The following is a 23,154-nucleotide window of genomic DNA, read 5'->3' on the forward strand; positions in this document are numbered from 1 at the left end:
TTACGATTCATTAATGGCAATGACATGGGACGTTTTGCAATTAGTTCCTCTCAAAAAAGTACATAACATATGAAACGACGCTTTTTAACGTTTTTCGCGTTTCCGCGTTGTAAAGAGCAACGGACTTCTATTAAGACCTATGTACAAGATGATGCTGCTCATGTAACTGCTTTCAATTAGGCGGTTTTCCTACCTGTAAATTTGGTTGATTGAAGTTAGGCGCCTGTGATGAGAGTACTCCAGTTGCCTTCAACTAGGCGTTTCGCGTAAAAATAAATTAGACTGCCCACAGTTAGGCGGTTTCGCTTCTACTAACAATAAGTCTGGTTCTCAGTAATGAGACGTTTTCACCACAAATAACTTTGATGATTTTCCTATTTTCGGTCAAGTTGTCTCCAAAGAATTTTACATCATTTTAACATATGCCCGAAACAACTTGTATGCCACACAATTTCCGTTTTATGTGTTTCTTTCAATAATACTTTCATATAATCAGGTTCTCCCAGTAATCTTAAAATAATAAATCGTAAAGAACAATCCTTGTGTGTTTGTAAAGCAATGTCTTACAAGCCATGAACGAGGATAAAGTGACTTGCTTCCTTCCTTCAGTAAAGATCAAACAATCCTGATCGTACAAGGTAAAAATACCGCAAAGTCGGGATGATCCGCAAGAACTGTGGTATAAAATCAAAAAAGAATAGCAAACAAGAAAGAAGAAACACCGAATTCGCACAAGTCGAAAGACGTGACATAAAGTACAGAATAAGGTTGACAATGTTTGATGAAGAAAAAAGAACTCCGTGAATTGTTTTTGTGCCCGTCATCGTCAATGAGCCGAGAACTTGTCGGGGAATAGGTTTGAAATCGAACGTTAACGGTTTCCGATTGTGTAGCTTTGTCGTCGCCGTTTGTCACTCGAATAATGCATTTCATATAGTGGAGTGTGAATGTAGTCGCGGCCCCGCGAAGAAGGTGTTGTAGCAGGACCGCGCCAAAGAAAGATGTGACAAGCCTAGCAATCGTAAGGCGGCCGCGTATTGTTGGCGCATTAAAACAACTCTATGTATAATACGCCTGCTATACTTGTGTAATATGCGTACACACACCTATCCTGATTATGTATTCGTTTGTTTCTTTGCAACTATACCGTTACCAGAAATGAACGAGTACAGTACCACCGCTGAAGAATTCGGTACTTATTGTTTCAACTCAATTTACACACGTTAATGGATTTCACTTCTTTAATTTTTTATCATACGTTCTTGGAGCGATAAGTTGTTTTTATTCCCCAATGGGATAACCTCACGTAGACATAAATCGGACAATTTATTTAATTATACTGCAATTATTATTTTACTAGGTATTCACGAATTAATTGAATCGGCAGGCAATGGACGAAAAATTGAATAACCACATTTACCGCGCGTCTCATAATAGGCAAATAATTTTACGATCAAGCAATTTTCATGTTCAGTTTCAGTACGAACCGTACTGCTGTAATATCTAAAATGGATATAAAATGAAATAGAAAGCTATATTAACTGCGATCCGAACCTGCAGCCGTAGGATTTATATTTAAATTCAGCAATTATACCTACTACATACGAATTACAGCGATCTATCGATGGGATAACGATCGAGAGGTTGAATATATTTCGAAACCACATACCATGGAAGATACAGACAAACTAGAAAACCGAATACACATGTGTCTGCTTATCCGGGAAGAAACTCGATTAGATTCTCTCACAATTTAATGTCTCGTTAATATTGGTGAGGATATTCCTGCACTGGGAGAAATTTCGTTTGTCACGGGTAGTAAAAAGTTCTATTAAAATTAGTATAATTACAAAAATTATTCAAATATTGTTGAAATTACAAGAAAATGTGTTACAGGTAATTATTGAGCGTGATTATAGTTATCAATCCTACATTTTCTGGTTATAAGGCTATAAGGTTAAGGAATGTGTAGTAAGTACAACTAGGAATTCTTCCCAAGTAGAATAATAACCTGGCTAATCTATCTATAACAACTGGATATGATAACATGAATTAATATGTGTATTTATTCACCTTTTCATTGTTACCAGCACAATTCAAACTTCGAAGAATCGAATTCGAATTACAAGAAGCTTTTAAACCTGAAGACGTCAAAAAAAAATACAATATGTGTATTGTTTAATCTGCATAATGTTGAAAATCGGTTGAAGTCGTTCCCAAATCGCGATCAGCCGTATCATCACAATCTGCCCACACAAACTAAAATCAATCTTAGTTCAACTATTGTGCAAATAGTCCTTGGGATTTTGCCTCGAGGTGGGATATACATAGGTGTATGATATACACCCAAGCCAGAGTCTCGCCGATCAGTCCGAAGGCTCGAAAGGCTTAAAGGCCAGGGAAGAGCGAGCGAAGCGAACGGGTCTCGCGCTCCTTGTCCCATTTCTGACGTCACGGATACAAAGTCGCGCATGCGTCTCGAGTTCCGAACTCGCGATCTCAGGGGCCGTTCACCAAGATGGTGAACGTCTCGCGCCTCGGTTTAATACTCTCACTCGCGCAAGGCTGCGCCACCCTGTAGATACCTGTCAAGTATTAGGTGCGTGTTTTTGAAACGGTTTTCGTCCTACGTACTTTCGGTGAACCGCTGCTAGCCTAGGATTTTTAATGTTAAGTGCAAAAAGGGCTCGTGCTTTTGTGCCCTTGATTGTGCCGCGAGTGCAAAGTGTGCGTGTATAATAAACAGAAAAGTGAAAAAATAAGAGTGTAATTCAACGAAACACAAGTGTCTGTATAAATATACGATTATATAAATATCAAGATAAAAATTCGTCGATATTTTATACCGCGTGTGAACAGACACTGTTTTGTCTAATTCGTTCAAAGAGTCTAATAATATGGTATCAAATAAGGATCGAGACCGTTGAGAGCTGTCTTTTGATTTTTTTTGTTGTTTTTTGGCAAAATTTTTTCTACGATGAACGAAGCGATCCACAGAGCATTTGACTAGGGCCGCTGACGTGGTCTCGCCGATTACATTATAGACAAACATATGATACCATATTGGATTGGGAGCAACGGAAATACGAGGATCGTTTCTCCGCTGGTGGCTAGAGCGGTGGTCCTGCTGGTGGTGCTGCTGTTTCTCCTAGTGCTTCTGTCACCCGAAAGGTATGCGTATATAGGTATAGTACCTGTACCTTAGAAGTCGCGCATGCCCCCGGGCTAACGGTATTTTCAAATTACGATTCGAACCGCGAAGCGAGTTCGACGTGTGTTCATCAATTCCTCTTCCTTCTGCCTACGTACGTTCGGTCATTCTCTACAGCACACGAATCTTCAATTTACGCCCTCGACGCACGTTGTTCGAATTTCGAATTTTCAATCGACTGTTTTGAATTACGCGCGCTGACGCGCGCCGCGGGGCGGGAGATTCAAACGGTGTTTGAAGGAAAAATGCTAGAAAACGATCGTATTGTTGGTGAAAAAAGATCGGAACAACGATTTGACGAATAGGCAATAACGTGCGAAGAGCAGAGCCTACACGTAGGTACTTATCGGTCCATCCTACGCGCGCTCGCGGTTCGCTCGGGCAGAACCAGTTTCCATTCGTTTTAAAGTCAGCAGCATGCAGCAAACTCGAACCAACCGTCGAGTTTATACGCGAGTAGCGATAGCTGTAGAGAGTAGCCAGTCGACGGATTTCTTACACAGACCTTACCCTGCCTGCCGCCCGCCTTCTTCGCACTCACTCGCTCCGTACTCGGTGCAGAGAGGCCTTCGCATTCTTTGTGGAAGTGAAAGCTTCTACATAGGTATACGTAAATATACGTATATACACTGTGCGTTATTTATTCATGTATCCTATATACACACCTATTTATTATAATTCGATAAGTGTTTCGGGACGAAATTCGACTCTACATCGATCGATTTAGGTAAAATTTTATCACACATACGTATACAAACGTCATCACGTAAATACCTATAGTTAATGGGTTCAATAGTGAGAAAAAAATCTTACACCGATTGTGAGGTAATCGATGGAAATACAAATTTAAAAAAATCTACAAAAATTATTCCAACAGCGTGTGAACTTTTAAGGCGCGCGATATGTATAGGAAATTAAATGTTGCGAAATACAACATCAATATGCATTAGCATGTACGGTCGGTATATATTATAACACATAATCCGATCCATATAATCATGTATTATAATATCGTATTACTGAACTACATCAAAATCGGTACAGCTAGTATGATGTACGAGGCGCGGAATAAGAGACGAGAGAAAAAAATTGAAAGTGAATTCATGTCGAGTAACACATGCGTGTGTATATATGTATATATTGAGTGTACGCATGCACGTATTCTAGTCAGCTTGAAATCCAGTTTTCGGCCACTTGGTATTTGAAATTTTTTTTTCTCTTTCTTCTATTGGATTATCAAGTATATTATGTATAATTTCAAACTATGCAGAGAGTGAAAATTCGTTGTCAAAAGTGACTTATTTACGTATTTATACCGAATTTGATCCGGACAACTGAAAACGATATTTTCTACTCTCGAATAAATCGTATCTTTGTTTCCAATTATCTCTCTTCGTCGTGAATTTTTACAACTACGCAAAAATAGATAGGAACATTAAATAAAAAAAATAAAAAACTGAGTTCAGATGTGGGCAACAACAAAACGAAAATTTATTCCTCATGAATTTTATACCGTACGCTTGTATGAAATGTCCTTCGTTGGTTTTATGCTCTTTTTTTCGTGCCTGATAGATAATTTGTAACCAATTTTACATACCAGATTTTAAACATCGCGTGTTTAGATATGTCTATATATTTATACATATATACCCACATACCTTCGCAGGTTCTGGAATTCGCCATTAGCATTTTACACTTTCGTTGGTAGGCAGACACTGTATGTTATTATATATTAATGATTGTAATAATAGTAATAATAAAAGAAATAATGTACAGTGCGATGATAATCTGTATATATAATACACATCTAAGTCATTTAGGTATATATGTACGCACTCGCACGTATACACCTACCTATAGTGAAAATTTGAAAGGTCGTCTGGATAATTTTAGAGAATTAGGTATATCTCCGAATACACACATACATGCGTTACACGTACGTGCATGTTTATATTATGCAACTTGTAATACCTCTGACAAAATTGCAGAAGATGAGGTAACAAAAAGAATGAAAGACATAATTTATAGACAAGCTGCATATGTATATTTGAAACTTTAACATAAAAATCAATATATATATATAAAAGAAAAAATTTTAAAAAGAAAGAAAAAAAAAACAAACAAAAAACAAATATAAGCAAAGTTACAGGATTTCAAAGTTGTATCTTTTTTCGGCCAAGATTAATTCATTCCACGAATGTATTATTAGTACGGTTTTATCTCTAACAGAACTAAAGATCATTACGTACGCATCTAGATGCAGAATGTTAGCTTGGGTATAAAATTTTGTAAAACAATGAATTTTCGTGGAGAAAATTAATTTAATTTAACGTATAAATATCTCAAAAGCTATACTTATAATAACTGTGCTATATCAATTTACGTCCAGTTCATGTTCACATTGCTACGTATAATATTATTTTCGAACACCTTCGGAGAGCAGGAATTTAATAGTGGAAAATGGTACGGTGAAGTAATCGAGGGGCTGCTCACTTGAGGAATCATTGAACCATTTCATCCAAAATCAAACAAGCAATCGCTAAAAGTCGCTGGAAATCACTCGAATCGCATAATTCCTGATTTCCTCATGATTTCTTAAAGTATAAATATATTCACAGACATAGATACATTCTCGATGTCATCCCCTATTAGAAATGAAAAAATTTTAAATGTTTACGAGAGAATAAAAAAATTATTCGTTATTTATTTAAACTATATAAAATAATTAATAAAACTATTAAAAATATAAAAAAATTATTATGTTTTATTTCCGAAACCAAATGTTGCAAGTTCTTCAGGGGTTATACTAAAGTCGACAAAATCCTTGGTGAAATTAAAAAATGTCATGGTCAATCTTTGAGTGAGTCGGCGTGGAAAGTCCCATATGTGTAGAGGGTCACTTTCTCGGAAATGAATTATTCCTTGAATTTTCACGATTTTTTTCAATCAATTTGTTTCTAACAATAATAATTGACATCATATCGCAATAATTACTTTCGAGTTTTGAAATCGTATTAGTATACTATCAGAAAAAGCAAAAAACCGCAAAGAAATATGTTAAAAAGTTCTCTAAATATACAATAAATGAATATAAAATAGGTTGTAAGATTACTTACCACTATGACTCAAAGGGATAACGAAACATTAAGATTTGCGGCAGCGAATCGCGACTATAAAGTATATACCCATAAGCCGCTGAAAGAGCCGAGCTCAATCAAGAGTTTTTTACCCAGCCGAACTAGCTACCGTGTCTTAATAGTGTGTAGAGGACGCAAGATATCTTGAAATTCACCGGATATTTTTTGACCAAACCTGCGCAGCCGAAAATCAATTGCAAACCGTAATTTTCCTCCAGGAACCATAATATCAGCCGAACCCTTGTTGACGTGGACTTGAAACTTGGAAAATACACACATGCCATCTGAATTTTGCTCCCTTTTAAATTTCATAAAGATCGGATTACGAATAAAAAATGTCCGAAATCACCGATTATTTGGCAATGAAATTTATGCCATCAATTTTCTCAGTCCACGCGGCAATATCCTGAAAATTCTTTCGCAATCCACCTTTTAAATCTCCAGTTATTAAGTTCATCGAGATTCAGATACACATTATTTCAAAGGAACGGCTGAGCCAAAATTCTTGAAATTTAGAAGGCAAATTTGTGTGATTGAAATCTTGACCCCTACTGATTTGAAAGAAAATTGGAAGATGGGTAGAACAGATACTGATTACTTTGTGAAATCGATATGAACTGCAACTTCAGACGAACGGTTGAGAGTGAATTCGTCGAATCAGATCAAATCGTAGCCAGATTACCCTAGGACGATTTTATAAGCTTCCTTCTGCAGACATGGGTACGTTATTCACCGGTAAATTAATTCACCTAACGATTTGTTAACTTTGATTTGAAGTATGTCCTCTTTATTCACGCGACAAAGAAACGTGTGGAAGCTGATTATAGAAAGAAACCTGCCCGCCAATTATTTCGTTGTGGAATGATCTTCCGACATCACTAGACCAAACAGTATAATCCGAATTCGCGAACCATACTTGTGTGGCAGATGTATAGTGCTTGACTCGATTTTTTCACTACCCAATAGACTAAAGATTAGTTTTCGCACCTAATTTGTTGCCTATATAAAAACACGTTGTCGGCAGATTCTTTGACATTTAAAGCATAAACTCGAACCCAACCAACCATTTTTTTTCACCATATTTCGTATCTAAAAACGAAATATCTCGTGACGGGATCGTCGGAACTCGAGGTTTCTGGTCTCATTCAAATCGTATCGTGATTTCTCATAACCTCTGCAAAGGTAAATTGCAATCCAATAAGAAATAAGTAATACAAATCCTACATGTATAGCAACACCATCGATGCCGCATGGATTTGAATTCCCCGTGAGCAATAGGTGGAATTGCGATGTATAGATGGGGAAGCTACATTATAACCAAGCAAAAGAAAAGAAAAGGGAAAGAGGGAGAGAGGAAGGACTAAGAGGATCGACCGACGGGGGCCACGTAGAGGAGCCAAGGCCGCTGAAGGTCACCGGAGTTCACGATTACCTTCTTTTTACTGCTCCTTCGCGTTTATCTCAGCTCTGTGCCCGCCCCACCCCCCCCTCCCCCCCTCTCTTCCTCCAAAGCTATCGAGGTTCCCCCCGGAGATGCGGTTTCAGACCGGACGATCATGACTCCAACTTCTCGGCGTCGCGCCAGGTATAATGCATGCATGCGTGCTTATTTTTTTTTAGGAATGCCAAAGCTTGAATTCACATGCATGTATACAGGTATTTAGATATATGCAGGTATGTAAACCTCTTCAAAGAACGTGATAAACATGACAATTTTCGAATTTTCATTTCTTTCCCGCCCCTCGGCACTTTTACTCTCTCTGTCTGTCTTTCTTTCGACTCCCGCCCTTCTCTTTCTCCTCTTGCATTCCCGGTCCAGCTGGATTCTCCCTCGATGACGCGAACTCTCCACTTCTATCTGTGTGCTGGAGTTCGCGAATTTGAACAACGTGAATCAGAGAAGAGGCGGAAGAAATGTAAGGGGAAAAACTGCACGGTATTTCCAAATTAAAAAATAACGTATATTCACAGATTCTACAGAAAACCAAGAGTGAAAAGTTATAAAACAAGTTTCGCAAATTACTTCTGGTTTCTTTTCTACTTAATTAATCAGGCACTGAACTTTAATATTTTTAAACACCTCGAATTTCTCCAACGTATACCCCATACCTATGTTTTCCTTTCGAAACTTAATGTAGCTATTAATGAACGGTTGAGAAATGATTTTCGATAATCGACTGACGTTTAGGTTGAATTTAAAGAAACCACGAGGTTAAATAAGCGAATGAATATTTTTCTAGAAAAGCGAATCATCAATCTTCTTTTTCCTAATACTCTTTCTTTCCCCTCTTTTCGCGCATTGGTTACAGCGATGATAATTATTGCGCAAAGCTGAGACACGGTTATACGCTAAATAATGTACCTATAGAACTTTCGGCTTGACCTCGTTCAACTTTTTAGAAAAAATTTCTAGTCGCACCGACAACCATGCAAGAGTATATATAAATAATAGGTATGCAGGTACATTTTACATACACGAATGAAGTACCGAAACATGCGGGAGCCTTTTTCTCTGTATTACGTTTTGGCCAGGGGCAGACGGTATATCACACAACTAACGGTTATCCGAAGTTGCTTATTTACACGCTGCATACGCCTTCAACAACAATTAACGGAGTTTTTGCTCATCACGTACAACGCGTATTCTCTCCTTATACCGCTCGATTCGGTATTTTAATGCGTGTTGTCGTTCTTCCTTGTTTGGAAATATATGCGAAGACAAGATTTACGGTATTTCTTTGCCGCGCCGAAACGCCGATAGGTAATTCAACCGAAATCAGCTGATCGGTATTTTTTTAAAACGATATTAGCTTGATTCATTCTTCAAGTTGTAGCTCGCCTCAAGACGAATCCAATGAGTCCCATGATCGGAAAGTTCCGATGAGTTGATTCCGAGATATCCCGTTTTGCAGTTTTCAGGCACGACAGTAGCGCCAAAGTCGCACTGTAAACTGAACAGCGCCGGCTCGCTGTCGGATTTGTGCGAGTCCGTCGCGCAAATTCGAACGTTAATATCTCCGGACCATCTGGTCAGAAGTGAACGATTTTGGGCTCATTGGATTCGTCTCGACGGCAGCGACAATGTGGTCAGTGAAAGAATGATACAAGTTTGCATTTTTAATGATTAATCGAGCCTGGGAATTCTCAAACGTCGTCTACGAACAGTAATAATAGTGTGAAGGAAACAAACGCACTCCATTGTTTTATTATTCTGATTATTGTCTGTGTGTGAATGGTAATTTTTTTTAACATATTTTGAATGAGATACCAATTAGAAATACCAAACCCGTACGTCATTTGGGAATATCTTCGCTTGGAGCATATACGTGATTCACGGTAGCGGAACACTTCATGTGCTGATTCAGTCACGTCGTCACAGAAGCCAGTATTCTTCATTGCGTACATGTGGGATGACAATCGTAAACCGGATTTATTGCAGAAGCGGATACAACTTAGTTTTTTATTTTTCCCGGAAATGCGTGTCATCCCACAATCAATAATTTAATCTTTTCCCTGCTCACCCTGGAATACGTCGATCCCTAAATTTTGTATCATGCGAACTTGTTATTTGACAAGTTTATTTTATATACTCGTATAGACTATTATTGTTGTGGTATAAGAATTTCGTGTAAGTATATGCAAGAATTGAAAGTTTCGTTAATATAAATTTCTATACGTAGACATAGTATATAGCTTATGTACAGCTATCGTGTTGAGGCGATACATTCCGCACCAAGAGTTAGTACAATAATACCGATACACCTATACGGTATACCAAATACCATTATGCATATACCTATGCATAGGGAATGAACTTTCATATTTACGAAACGGCGAGTGAGACGAGATGTCACGTTTAATATATACAACGGGTGCATGTATAGATTTAATATTAATATAATACAATGTTATATATTATACCAATACTATACTTGTAACCTGCCTGTTATGAAATCGCTCAGCAATCCGTAAAAATAATAAATTCTTCTATATTCTTCGCATTAATATATAATTGTACAGGTAATACAAATTACCACTTTTTAATTCCAATTAGGAACGTGTACACAATCTATCCAAACTAGCGTTGTAAAACATTTTATCAATTTTATGTTGATCGTTTTCATTCATTCCTTTCAATTATAATTCGTTCCGAGCTAAATGTCGGTCGAAAAACATGAAGAAAAAATAAATAGATGAGGATTAGCAGAAATTGAGTATAATAAACGAATGATTTAACGAGTACATTTATATATATATACATATATATATGTATATATATATATATATATAAATGTACTCGTTAAATCATTCGTTATATATGTATATATATATATATGTATCGGATGGTTATAAGTACCGTGCTCGGGAGGAATTGGAAATTGTAAAAAAGTTCCATCGCGTGTAACAACTTATCTATGGTAATAATTAAACACTGCTATAAGTACGTATCATATTAAGCCCGTAAAAAAACATTGCCCACTGGCACAATTACAAAGTTGTTATGGTAGAATGTGGATGGGCAGGGGCGAGAAGGGAGGTCAAGTAATTTATGTAACCAAAGGAAAGTGCGCGCGCGACTTTCCTATTTACGAATATTGTGTTCAAACACTTCTCGGGTGCGGTTGTAGAAAAAACACATTCGTAAAAATAACGCCACCTAACGGACGGACGAAATATACGGCACATTTTAACCAAAAGTTTATTTCGTATCCTCAATTTCATTCTCCGACAACTCGACATAACGAAATTCAAGCGTTGTATAATTTGAGCGAGGTTTTTCAAAGCCGTGATATCCGTGCAGTTAACCCCAAAAAGATCAGCTGATAACCCGGCGCGCCACCATGTTGGTCCTGCAGCCGCACCCTCGCTTTAGGTATATAAAAAGCCAGCTAAGGTATGCGACACATGCAATACATGTACCGTTCTATATTTAATATGTATAACATGAAATAACGTGTGTATTATACATGCACGCGTGTGGCATATTGTGTTGTGCGCAAGATGGAATTTGATCGCCTACCCGCATACCTATACTTATAGTGCATGCATACGCCGCAAAACGAAATGGCGAAAGCACCGCTGGTATTACATCTATACACACCTATTATATTATACGGGTTTCGCCGTATATATATATATTATACTCTGCAATTCAGTGCACCACACCCTTCTGTATCTTATTGCTTTTACGGATGTTGAATAATGTCGGGTATAAATCCGTGTATGTGCACAGAAAGGAATTACGCGTGAACGTGAAATTATTCTGTTGTATATTACACGGGGCGTTTCAAGTTGCAACCAACAATTTCGAGTTTATACTTACATCACTCATTCCACTCACTATTGTAATTGTAAGTCGAGACCCTACCAAGTATGAACCTAATGTAACATTTTTGATTTTCTGTGCAAAGTACGAGATATATCGGTGTTATGATCATTATTATTGTTAAAATGAAAAAGGGGCGACAAACTACACGTCTAGAGCATGTATGATACAGATAGCACGTAGCTGCTCCTGCTCCTGCTGTTGCTGCTGTTGCTGGCAGCCTTCGCATTTTATTAAAAGTGAAAGTCTCGAAGTTTTAGATGCCGACACTTCTGATTGTACATGTATACACATACGCGTACTTTATACACAAATGTATACGTATAGGTGCGCATGAGCAAACCTATATGTTTGAGCTATAAAAACAATTACCGAAACGTGTATTTGCCTGGCAACGATTGAAAAAAAAAACCATTCATAATTATGGCAACCTTAATAATTATGATAGAAATAAATTGTTATGAAGATATGTTTTTCTTTTTCTTTTTTGTCTCTGATTTTCTCAATTTGCACATTTCCAGAATATGAGGAGAAAGCACGCGATAATAAAAATATGCATACGAATATGCTTTACGGTTGGGTGATTACAAATACAATTTCTTAATTTAGCAGTGATTTTTATTTTTGACACATGTCTAAGAATACACATTGTTTGAATTTCTAAATCTTATCACGATCGTGAAACTGTTTTCATCGGCGATAAATTTCATGTGTTGTAAACACCATGCATATGCTAATTTTATAATACGAATCTTTTCTGAACACGGTTCGTTGATCACGGCAGCCTTCAATTGTTCCACTTAATATACGTTCACTCAAGATTCTTTTGTTTTTCTTTATTTTGTTGTGTCTTCCACTATTTGTCGCTGATTTTACTTTCTTTTTTTTCCCAATAGTAATGGGTGAATCTGGAAGAACCGGATCTACACCTTGCACTAAAAGCCGCCCAATTTCACCTGCACAAGTGACTGCAGTTATTGACAAACGACCGACTGTCTTTGCTCTTACCCCACTTTTTGAATTTGCCGCGCAGTTTCAAATTATCCGCGCTCGTGCCTGCGCACCAAATTATCGTTTTCACCGTGTCTATTATACTGTTACAAAGATAATAGGATATGGAATTCCCCTTGACCTACTATCGCCAATAGAATTATACTTTTTCTAAGTCAAATTCTAATAAAAAAAAAAAATATTGGTTAATTTTTCAACAAATCTTCTTACGTATCTTGATACATAATAAATATTCATATTTTTGGATCATATGTTTATTTTAGAATAAATAAACAAGATAAAATCCCTGTAGAAATACTACATTTTTCCACATAGCTGCGGTTATAAAAAATAAATGCCAAGACCGGGAACGATTAAGTACATATATATGTATATAGCTACACACAACCGCTTCAACTTTCACCGCGATCGGCGACGAAGGCGGCGGTATTATAAGAGCAATAGCAGCACCAACAGCGACTGCTATAAGTAGTTGAATAAGCAGTACTGATCCTGTAGCAACTCGTTCTATTGTGCAAGGCACGCTGTCTTCTTTCTTTTAACCGCACGTCTCGTGTTATGCTGTATATGTTCTGTTATGTTATGTTATTATGCTCCCGTATCGTTATGCAATTACAGCAGACCACGAGGCCCTGCCGAGTCCCTTTGTCTGAAATAAATTTAAATAAAATACGCACGCGCCCACATTTCCGCCAATCTGTCGACACGCAAAAATTTTTGGCAAAACTAAACGACGAGCTTCGTCAGAAAAGAAAAGGGAAAATATCTGTGAATTAGGGGTTCCAGAAATACTTGAAAATAAGAATATGACATGTGTACAGACAAAAAAGAAAACAGATTCGTTGGAATATTGATGACATTGTTTTGTTTTATTTCAGATAAAAAAGAAGGAGGGTGGACTTGAGGAAGTAGGGATATAAAAATTTGTCGACTGTTTGACGCGCTTGTTAATTAATTAATCAATAACGAGGACTCTCATTGATATCGTGATAATGGTGTCTAGAAGAAAAATCCTCTCCCGTTCGAGGGACAATCTCGCCGACGCCCAATACGAAGAGCAGGAGGAGGAGGACGTGTGGTACAATTTGGACAAACTTTACAAGGTAACTACATAATGTAAACGCAATCGATTAGTGTATAGCAGCCGATCTGAATTCCTATTCGCGATCCCCGACGAAGGTCATCGAAAGGTCGTATAACTTCCTTCCCCGCCTATTGCATCATTCTAATACGATGCGTTATACTCGAAGCGAGACTCTAGAGTCTCCCTCCTAAACTTGCTACCTAGATACCTGCGTAGGTTCGTAGGCACGATTGTTATTACTATAGGAAAGTTAACATTCTATTCTTTGCCTTTTTTTCTTTATTCTCTACATTTCCGCAGGATCACATACAAGAAGTCTTAGACAAATGGAATCAGATCGACGACGAGATCTGGGCGAAAGTGATTGTCTTCGAACGGAACAGACGGGTCGCTAAGGCCTACGCTAGGGCACCAGTTCTCACGGTGAACGGTTCCAACGACGGATTCGATGGTTTCAGGTACACTTTTTTCAATTAGTCGTTACAAAACAATGGCGCAGAATTTGTTGCAATTTTTTTTCCTCCCGTCCCGTTGTCTCCTATCTTTGATATATTTTGTTCGTCGTTGAACATTTTGTCCTTATATTCATAAGAATTTTCTTCTCACGAAATTGGCGTTATTCACGTTCATTCATCGAACAAATAAAGTACACTAGAATTGTTGAAGACTTGAAAAAAGGAAAAGAAGAAATACTGCGATATAGTTTTGAGCGCGCTACTTTTTCGCGTAGGAAAGTTCCCGACGTGCCCTGGCGAGCGTAAAACTGTGTATACAACCTATAAGTAACGCTTTTTATAATTATCCATGATTTCTAATTATTTTACTCAAGTTACTTCAACAGTACAGTCGCATGTAGACGTATATACGTACATTATTTCTTTACCGCGTACATAAAGTTTAAACACACAAGACTTTATATACCTAAAGGCGGCGGCACGAGTGTCACGTTCCATTTCATCACTGAAACTTTTTTCCAAATGCATAATAATTTTCGTTCTCTCTGTATGATCATATATTACATTATGTGATATGTGAATGACGTGAAAGTAAACCGCGTGCGCTGTATTATTAGACTCGTTAAAATTTCAACGACGCTCTAATAGTTTTCAAATCGAGAACTAGTTCAAGTTTTCACCAATCGTATACGCTGCACGCTTCTTCATTCGTGACGGTCAATTTGATGCACGACGCCACCGCCAGTCATCACTGCTGACTGGCCGATTCCAACTCGCTGCTATTTAGAAATTGCGGGAAGGATTATTGCGTTTGATAATTTTAACTGATTTTGTTCTTTCTTTTTGGTTTTTCACAAATTTAGGATAGGACTCTGCGGATTCGACAACCCGATGAGGGATCAGAAAACTGACGAGGCTAAACGCCACATAAATCAGGGTGTTAAAATAAAAATGGACGCCCAGGGAAATATACTTATAAAACGGTTGTGCAAAAGCAACGTTTACGTCAAGTGCACGAATCAGGAGGATAATGCCATCGGGCCAGAAATATTGCGCAACTCGCAGGGCGCTTTGGAACACGAGAAACCAGGAAAGGTATAACGATTTTGGTATTCGCAAATGTTCTGCCATTTTCGACGTCCTTGAATCGCAAAATAAATTTTGTAACAATTTTTATAGATATTTGACACGAACAAATATCAAACAAACTTGTCGAGAGAAACGAGAAGAGCGTATCCTGACAGACGCAGACTCGAAACGCAGTGCCTAAGTGCAATAGTATTTGTCAGAACCGAAGCCGACCTTCTACAATGTCCAGTGTGGGTTTTGATCGTAAACGTCGTCGGTCTGGACATGCTCAAGTCAAAATTACCACCAGGTAAGAAGGGGTGCTTTTTTTACCAGAGTTACTTTTCAAATATTCGAGTTTTCCCGCTCTGGGCAGCGCGCGAACTCTAAAATATTCAAACTCCATCGAATTCAAGCGTGAGTGAAAATATCGCTGTTCAGTTCTAGCGCTCCAAAGACCGGTGGACATTAAAAATCGACCTAGAATACCAATTCCAGACGAAGATCCTTACAGCGTAGCTGGGATCTCATCATCGTCGTCAACGACGAAAGAAAGGCTCCAATCCGCCGGTTCTAGGCTAGAACGTGAACAAATCTACATGCAATCGACCAGCTATCAGCATCGTCGCGGTGAAAGACCGCCAAAACTTCCCCCGAGAGAAAATCTCTACGGCCATGACATTCCCAAGGTGCGTGTTTTTTACCATTCTTAAATCAAAATTATAAGCAACAATACGAGATCACGAATGAACCGGCATTCTTTCACCTGTTTGCCTGTCTGTTTTTTTACTATCTTTTTGTTATTTTTTATAACGTTCAAAGACGAATGGAAAAAGGTAAAGGGAAGATAAACGTCAAAATTTATTAATTTACTTCTAAGAACCTGCGCGTTCTATCGAAGTTTCTCTCAGTTTCTGTAATAAAGAACCAAAATATTATTCCTTTTTGTAAATCCGTTTTCAGCCCGACTACGATGACATTGAGGATGACTATGCGAGCAGCATAAGACCTTCGCCGGTAATAAAGGACGATAATAAGAAGAGTAAAAAGGTCGACAGTAAAAAATATGGTGAGTCTAAGAAATAAAAGGAAAATCGATGATGACAAAACCATTCTTGAAATCCTTTCAATCTTGAAATATATTGCACGTGGAATACCATACGTTGGTTGACCGGCAAATTGAGATTCTTGGCAAAATGTCAAGACTGCCGTCTTGATATCGACAAACCTGCAATTTTGTTTTGACCGTATGATAATGTTCATCAAACGCAACTTGTCAAACTCTCTTTCACGCTAAATAAAACGAAGGCAAGGATAGTTGGAGTGGAATTTCACCTACGAAAAGGTCCTGTAAAAGCTGAGAACTGATCGTTAATTTGTCATCGTTGCAGACGATCCTTACTACTGCGGTCTCAGAGCACGAGTGCCAAATTTTGTCAAAATGGCAAAAAACGGTCACGCCAAAACGGCGGTGGTGCCACTAGCATCAAATTACGGACACGTCGGTAGACCTCAGCCACCCCCAAGCTACGTTGGAGCGGGTGGCTACGTCAGCAGTAGCAGTTCGTCGCAGATTTACGGACACCACGGAACCCCGAGTCGACCCCCAATAATGTACCACGCCAGAAGTTTCGAGAGCGGACTCGGTACGTACGTACATATATCGTTTTTTTCCAATATTTCCAAAAACCTACCAGCCTGGCCTACTTTTTAGTCCATGTGAAGTTAAAGTGACGAACTCAGTAAACCAACGCTTTTGCTTGCTTTGAAAGAGTACCATGGCTGGCTGTTTTTTTACCAATTTTCAGTCAACGTTCACGTAGAACGATCAGCTGATCAACCTCTTCGGTGCCATATTGTTTTTGCCAACTGGATTTTTCGATATTATCGACTTTGAAGAAGTTTCCAAATAAATTCCGTGCAGTCGGATTGAGTACCTATTCGTTCAGGAAAATACTTCTACACGCCAAATGATAAAACGAAAAAAAAGCAAATTTGAAGAAAATGTCATTACCGCGAATAACATATTTACAGATTCAGACGAGAGGATTGAATCACCGTATAATCACATTTACGGCCGTGTACCAATACCGACGAGAGGTGTTATGCCACCAACGCCGCGTGCCATGTACATCGGAGAATGGGATTGAGAGAGGACGGAAATAAAAATGAAACGACAATGGTGTTAATAATAAAAATAATTTTTTTTAAAATAAACAGAAAGAAAAAGAAAATCGAAAAAAAACGAAAAATACTTGACCGATAATTGTACATGTACTTACCGACATGCATTTAAACACTGACACAAAAACGCGGAACCCACAATTGTATATTGTTAATATACCACATAAATACTCAATATTATATAGATTACGTAATTATTAAACCGTGTTTTTTTTCTTTAGTTTCGTTTCCATCGCGTGTTCGCATATTTTTTTTTTTTTTTTACATATATCGGTAGTAATTCCTAAGTTATAAATATACATGTATACCTACCCCTTACCTGTGCCTTTACTGGTTGTCCCATTCCCAAAATAATTCCAATTAAAACCTACGTATAGGATGTATATACATAAATAATAAAAGATTTGAAGAAAAAAAATAACGATCGACGTAAATAATTTTTTAGTATCGAATCACATAGTCAGATTCATACAACTTCCTTACCTCGAGTCGCTGAAGGCAAAGAATTCCTTAGAATGGGCAAGTGAGGATCTGATGAGGAGGAGGTTTGAAAGGAAAATTAAGGCGTAAGAAGCTGTTAGTCCATTGTGCAAGTTTTGGATAACAAGTAATGGATAATAACTCATCTTGTATACTTGAGTGTTTCTCATGCTTTTTATAAAAATTTATACTTTATACATCAACATTTTTCATCACGTATGCAATTAGGTATTTAATTAGGCATTTAATTCAACACCCGTTGAAAAACGCGTTACTCAAAAGTCGATTCTCAATCTCTGTTGTTTTTCATTCTCTCTTGCACTCGTACTTTCTCTCTGTCTCTCCCTCTCCCTCTCCGTCTCCCTCTCCCTCAGCCACTGCCTCTCTCTCTCTCTCTATCTCTATCTCTCTATCTAGATATAAAACAGAAAGTTAACGACTGAAGCTCCGTTTTTCAACATTTGTATGGAAATTAAATCGATGTTAAGGTCATGTGAATGTTTTTCTTTTGTGTATACGTATTGTATCATCCTTCTTCTTCTCATCTTCTTCGCCTTCTTCTTATTACTATTATTATTATCATTACGTTTAGTGTAATAGAACGAGCTTCACTACAACTTCAAATTCCTCTGTTCCGTAGATCCTTGACCTTGTAAATGCGGACCAGCCAGTGCTCGGTGGTGTAAGCTTCTTCGAGGACGTCCAGTTCAAAGTCCTTGTTTCCAATCTCCATGTTCCTAACTCTGTCGTATCCCGAGGGTTTGCCTGTTCGGTAATAACATGATGTTAATAAAGAAAATAAGTGGTTAATCACGCTGACCTTGAAAGACCAGCCTAAGAATTTCACCCTTGGTCGCGTTTCGAGCTCGTTAGTAAAACATTATCGAATAGAATATTTCAGTTTTTCATTTTGTTATTTAAATAACTCAAAAACTAGTAGACAGATGGAATCGAAAATTTAATCAATTCTCAGCGCTCATTACTTAGAAAGACTAAAATACAATTTTCGATTGTCAGTCGGCTCACCTCCTTCGGTGTAAACCTGGCCGAACCGGTAATAGCACATCTTGTACATAAGGCAGTTTAGCAGGACCGGTGATCCCTCCTTGTCAACCCTGAATTCACCGGCCGGACTGTAATAGTCCCACTCTGTGATATGTTTACCCTTGTCGGTGCTGCCACCAATCCTCACCATCCATAGGAACTTATTTATATCTGTGGCATATAAAGAAAGACAAAGTTATTGAAAGTAACGGAAATTATTAAACCGGTGAAGTAATATTGATTTTTTGTGCGTAGTTTTTAATACAGTATGTCTGTTACCATCTGACGAATATCCGGTCAGTCCGCCGAAAATGACGAGAACGTAGTCGACGTCAAGCTCCCTCATTATCTCATAGGCCTTGTCCTCAGAGCTGGCCATCGCCTGGCCGACTCTTGATATGTGAGTATTGTTCCAAGTATTATTGTCGACGAGTATAGTTCGATTCGCCATAGCAGTTATTTGGTAGCCATAATCCCACCATGACATCACCTTTGCGTCCTGAATGAATTTTAGTGAGTAAAGAAACGAGTGAATCAATAGTTTTTGTCCTGAATTTCAGAATTATCGCCAGGCTGGTGTTTAAGTGAAACTCTATTTCACCTACCTCAGGAGTGTTCATCCGCAGCCAATAATAGGCTTCCCTAAAATCGTCGAAAATCATTCGACCACCGTCTGGCGATCGGGCAGACAACACGATGCTCGGAGAGCTGTAAGCCTCGGCAGTTACCCAGGTGCAGTGAAGAGTGTAGGACACGAAAAGGAAGCACATAACAGCAACGAACAGAGTTGCGATCTGTAAGAAGCGTTGCTTTTTTGTTATGTTTTTTATGTTTACAGTCTACTCGTATATACATCCTTAAAAAAAAAGAGGAAAAACGAAGCAGGATTTGAGGACACTCACCTCGCTTCTGAGCACGTAATTGTTTTCAAACTTTTTGGATTTTTTGTCGACAACTTTACCACTCTCTATCTGCTTCATGTAAGTTAAAAGCATTGAAGATGCTCCGATGCCGGATAGAATGCACATAACAGGTGCGAGGACCAGCATGAGTCGGACCATAACTCCCTGGAAACAATGAAAAAATAGTAAGGATCCTGACGTAAACATTTGCATACAGTTACTCACAGCGAAGTAGATGCTCGTGACTCCGTAGAGTATGAGAAAAATATTTGAGTCAGTCAATTTCGAGAAGCAGAAGTACAATCCGGCTGGAAAGAGGAACACCAGTATTTGGAGATCAAAGTAAAACGAACTCCATGATGTCGGTTGATGTTCGGAGACGGACGCGATTATCGGAATGTGATTCTTGGCGTAGGACGGGTCAAGAAGCGAGTAGAAGCGGCCGGTCCAGGGCGAAATTTTGCCTGAAAGGTGATACACAGTAGTTAAATCTCAGTTTCAGGCAAAAAATTCGCTTTTCCCTTATTGCCTTCGCTCACCTGTAACAGTTAGAGCTCCGCCGACAACGAAGGAGATAACCACCATGGAAAAAACAAGGGCCTTGAAGAGCAACTCGAAGTCGTTCTGGGACATTTTGCTGCGTAGATAATCGACAAGGCTGTGAATTTGACAGAGTCCAAATACGCCAAGAGCCTGAAAACAACCGCAACGATTTCGATGAGACGTGAATGCTTTGACAATAATCTGAAGCTACAATAGTGGCTGGTAAGACTTACAAGCATGTGCTCGGAGCTCTGAACTGGCTGAAAACCAACAAATGATATTTGCATCGAGAGAACTGTGCCAACGCAGTATAGAGTGCTGTAGGCGACATATATCCTGTGCGAAAAACGACCAGTTGCCATCAGCGTCAAGACATGGAGTGGGATCAGGTTGATAAGAAAGACGTATCCACCCCACGAAGATACCATGTAGAAGTAGGCAAGAGCAGCCAACGACGACCAGAATATCGCCCCAGTTTTGACCGCCTTTATCCACATGTAGTAGGTAAACAGCATGCAGAATATCGCTATGCCTTCATTGTCGTACGATCCTGCTACCGATCGCGATATGTAGCCAGGCACGATGGCGATCATGGATGCGGCGACGAGTCCAGCAGCAGAATCCTGTAGTTAAAAAATAAGGATTCATGATGCATTTCCTGTTAAAGCAAGTGAATTTTCCACTTACCTTCAGCTCCTTGGTTAGAAGATATGTTACAATTGTCGTCAGGCTGGAAAATAGCGGGGCTAAGAATACACAGACATTTCGAATGTCGATAGTTATGTTCAGCAACCAAGCCAGGTGGTAGAGAGCTGCTGACGTCACCATTAGACCAGGGTAAATTGTTCCTATAGCATAATAAAGACTTTAAAAGTGAAATCGAAGCGTTGTTCGGGGTTGAGTGAATGAAAATTTGAATTTCGAAGCACTAAAATGTTCTAGCGATTGGTTCTACTAATCTGGGATGATGATTAAAAACGTATTTCAGATGAATTTACCTCCTATTATCCTGCCAAGAGGATACCAAGCTCGGTCATCAAACCAGTTGTGAAAATTGTAGAATCCTTCCTCGGCAAGAAACTTGGTTGTTCTGTAGTTAAAGTAGGGATCGAACTCGTGGATAACACTTTCGAACCTTAGGACGGAAAAGAGACGAGTCGCAAATGCTGCAAGGACAAAACAACTGATAATTTTTTAAAAGTGAATGAGGGTTGAAAGGAAAATGCAAAACTCACAAAGTACAGCAGCAATCGAGAGGATGGACAACTTGAGGAGAGTTTCCTGCTTCTCGGCCGACATTCGAAGCCCTCCAGTCTTTGCAAGCAGCCCCATGGTTTACCTGAAGATGAATTTAAGGCGCAGTCAGAGGGTGATGAGGGATTATAACCTGTCTAAAGTGGAGGTTATGTCGCCGGCATGTCGACCGGATAAGAGGGAGGGGAACGAAGCGTGATAACGGCGATTCAAAGGTTGACGAACTTTTGTGCCGCATGGAGGTCTTCTTTCACCCCGCGAAAGGCAGTTTTCGAAAAATTAATGTTTATGACTTGAATCGAAAACACCGACAGTATCGCAAATATTCGAAGAATTAATTTCACCGGCCGGTCAAAGTCGGCAGGTGCCAATTTGGCAGTTGGTTGGCGTGATATGATTCGTGGATATGAAAATATCGGCTCAAGATACAAATATTGAGTTATGTAGGCTCAAGATGACAAATACTTACGTCGATTGCAACTTAGGATGATTTTTGGCAACAGTTGACCGGGAAAGAAATAGCCCGCGAGCAGTTTACGTAGAATAATTATTATTGTTGTTTACGCTGATCGGCCAACCTGCAACCACGTCACACCGATATGTACCATAGAGGTATAAACGTAGAGTAGGGAAGGCGACTCTGAAAGTATCCAGCTTGTAAAAAAGAGAGAGAATGTTTTGACTACTCCTCGAGCATATAGACATGGAGGAAACATCGACGCTGAAAAAGTGTCCCCGAGCCAGTGAGAAGAGGGCACTAACTGTGTATAGAGATCAGTGGAAGAGGGGGACGTCGTCATACTACATGCGCTCTCTTTTACGGCAGGAGCGTACCTATCATAATTGGGTGCCTGGCGCATTGCGTTGATATCATCCGCATGATACGTATACATGTTATACACTAGTGCTTGGTGGATCAGGTTATTTAGACAAGCAGTCAGTAATATCAATGTTTAACATATTTTTAAATGAAACGATATAATTTACGAATGTGGAACAGGAATTTTTTCCGAAACTCTGATAAAAACGGGAAGACTCAATGGAAAGCACCCAATAGCGTCCGACGCAAAGTCGACGGGCGTGTTCGGAAATTGACTGAAAGCAGTCCCCTGACACACGCTGCTAAAAGTGGTTCGCAAAATGTCCCTCGATTATGCCGCCAATTTCCACCACTAGTGGCGCTAGTAGTTACCTGATGAGCTTGCGCGCGGTCAGCGAGCGTGTCAGAAGTCTACTAGCGCTATGTAGAGGAACTAAAAAACGGGGACAAGACGCGTACAATTTTTTGGTGTACGAGCAGTGGTCAGTGTCAGGGGGCCGACTGAAAGTACTGTCAGTATTGAAAATGGTATAGGCCAAGTGACGTATACTGTGAATTTTCAGTACTAACAGTAAGTCAAGTCGATTTCCGAACACGCCCGAGATAGCGTCAGAAATAACCACCAGATGACATCA

At 39.0% G+C, this 23,154-nt stretch overlaps 2 protein-coding genes across 4 annotated transcripts; one reads left to right on the forward strand and one right to left on the reverse strand.

Moving 5' to 3' along the window:
* Positions 1-2,436: 2,436 nt before the first annotated feature.
* On the forward strand, positions 2,437-17,905 carry LOC107221813. 3 transcript variants are annotated; one of them, XM_015660947.2, is made up of 9 exons: positions 2,437-3,171; positions 13,564-13,788; positions 14,070-14,227; positions 15,088-15,319; positions 15,404-15,602; positions 15,734-15,981; positions 16,256-16,361; positions 16,684-16,942; positions 17,327-17,905. In XM_015660947.2, exons 2-9 carry the CDS (start codon positions 13,678-13,680, stop codon positions 17,343-17,345), a joined length of 1,332 nt encoding a protein of 443 aa, XP_015516433.1. In that variant the 5' UTR covers positions 2,437-3,171; positions 13,564-13,677; the 3' UTR covers positions 17,346-17,905. The 3 variants fall into 3 exon arrangements, with proteins under 3 accessions (XP_015516433.1, XP_015516432.1, XP_046596011.1); XM_015660946.2 differs by having other exon boundaries at positions 2,442-3,171; positions 16,684-16,938; positions 17,327-17,902; XM_046740055.1 differs by lacking the exon at positions 2,437-3,171 and adding an exon at positions 9,289-9,434 and having other exon boundaries at positions 16,684-16,938; positions 17,327-17,902.
* Positions 17,906-18,116: 211 nt separating this feature from the next.
* On the reverse strand, positions 18,117-22,425 carry LOC107221812 (dolichyl-diphosphooligosaccharide--protein glycosyltransferase subunit STT3A). Its single transcript, XM_015660945.2, has 12 exons — positions 22,169-22,425; positions 21,681-21,784; positions 21,444-21,611; positions 21,133-21,293; positions 20,679-21,068; positions 20,442-20,595; positions 20,128-20,366; positions 19,903-20,067; positions 19,606-19,794; positions 19,280-19,499; positions 18,983-19,171; positions 18,117-18,721 (listed from the first exon to the last, which is right to left on the reverse strand). The coding sequence occupies exons 2-12, from the start codon at positions 21,775-21,777 to the stop codon at positions 18,576-18,578; spliced, it is 2,118 nt and encodes a 705-aa protein (XP_015516431.1). The 5' UTR covers positions 21,778-21,784; positions 22,169-22,425; the 3' UTR covers positions 18,117-18,575.
* Between the last annotated feature and the right edge of the window lie 729 nt (positions 22,426-23,154).

The sequence above is a fragment of the Neodiprion lecontei genome, chromosome 5, assembly GCF_021901455.1.
Source record: "Neodiprion lecontei isolate iyNeoLeco1 chromosome 5, iyNeoLeco1.1, whole genome shotgun sequence".
NCBI classification, from domain to species: Eukaryota; Metazoa; Arthropoda; class Insecta; order Hymenoptera; family Diprionidae; genus Neodiprion; species Neodiprion lecontei.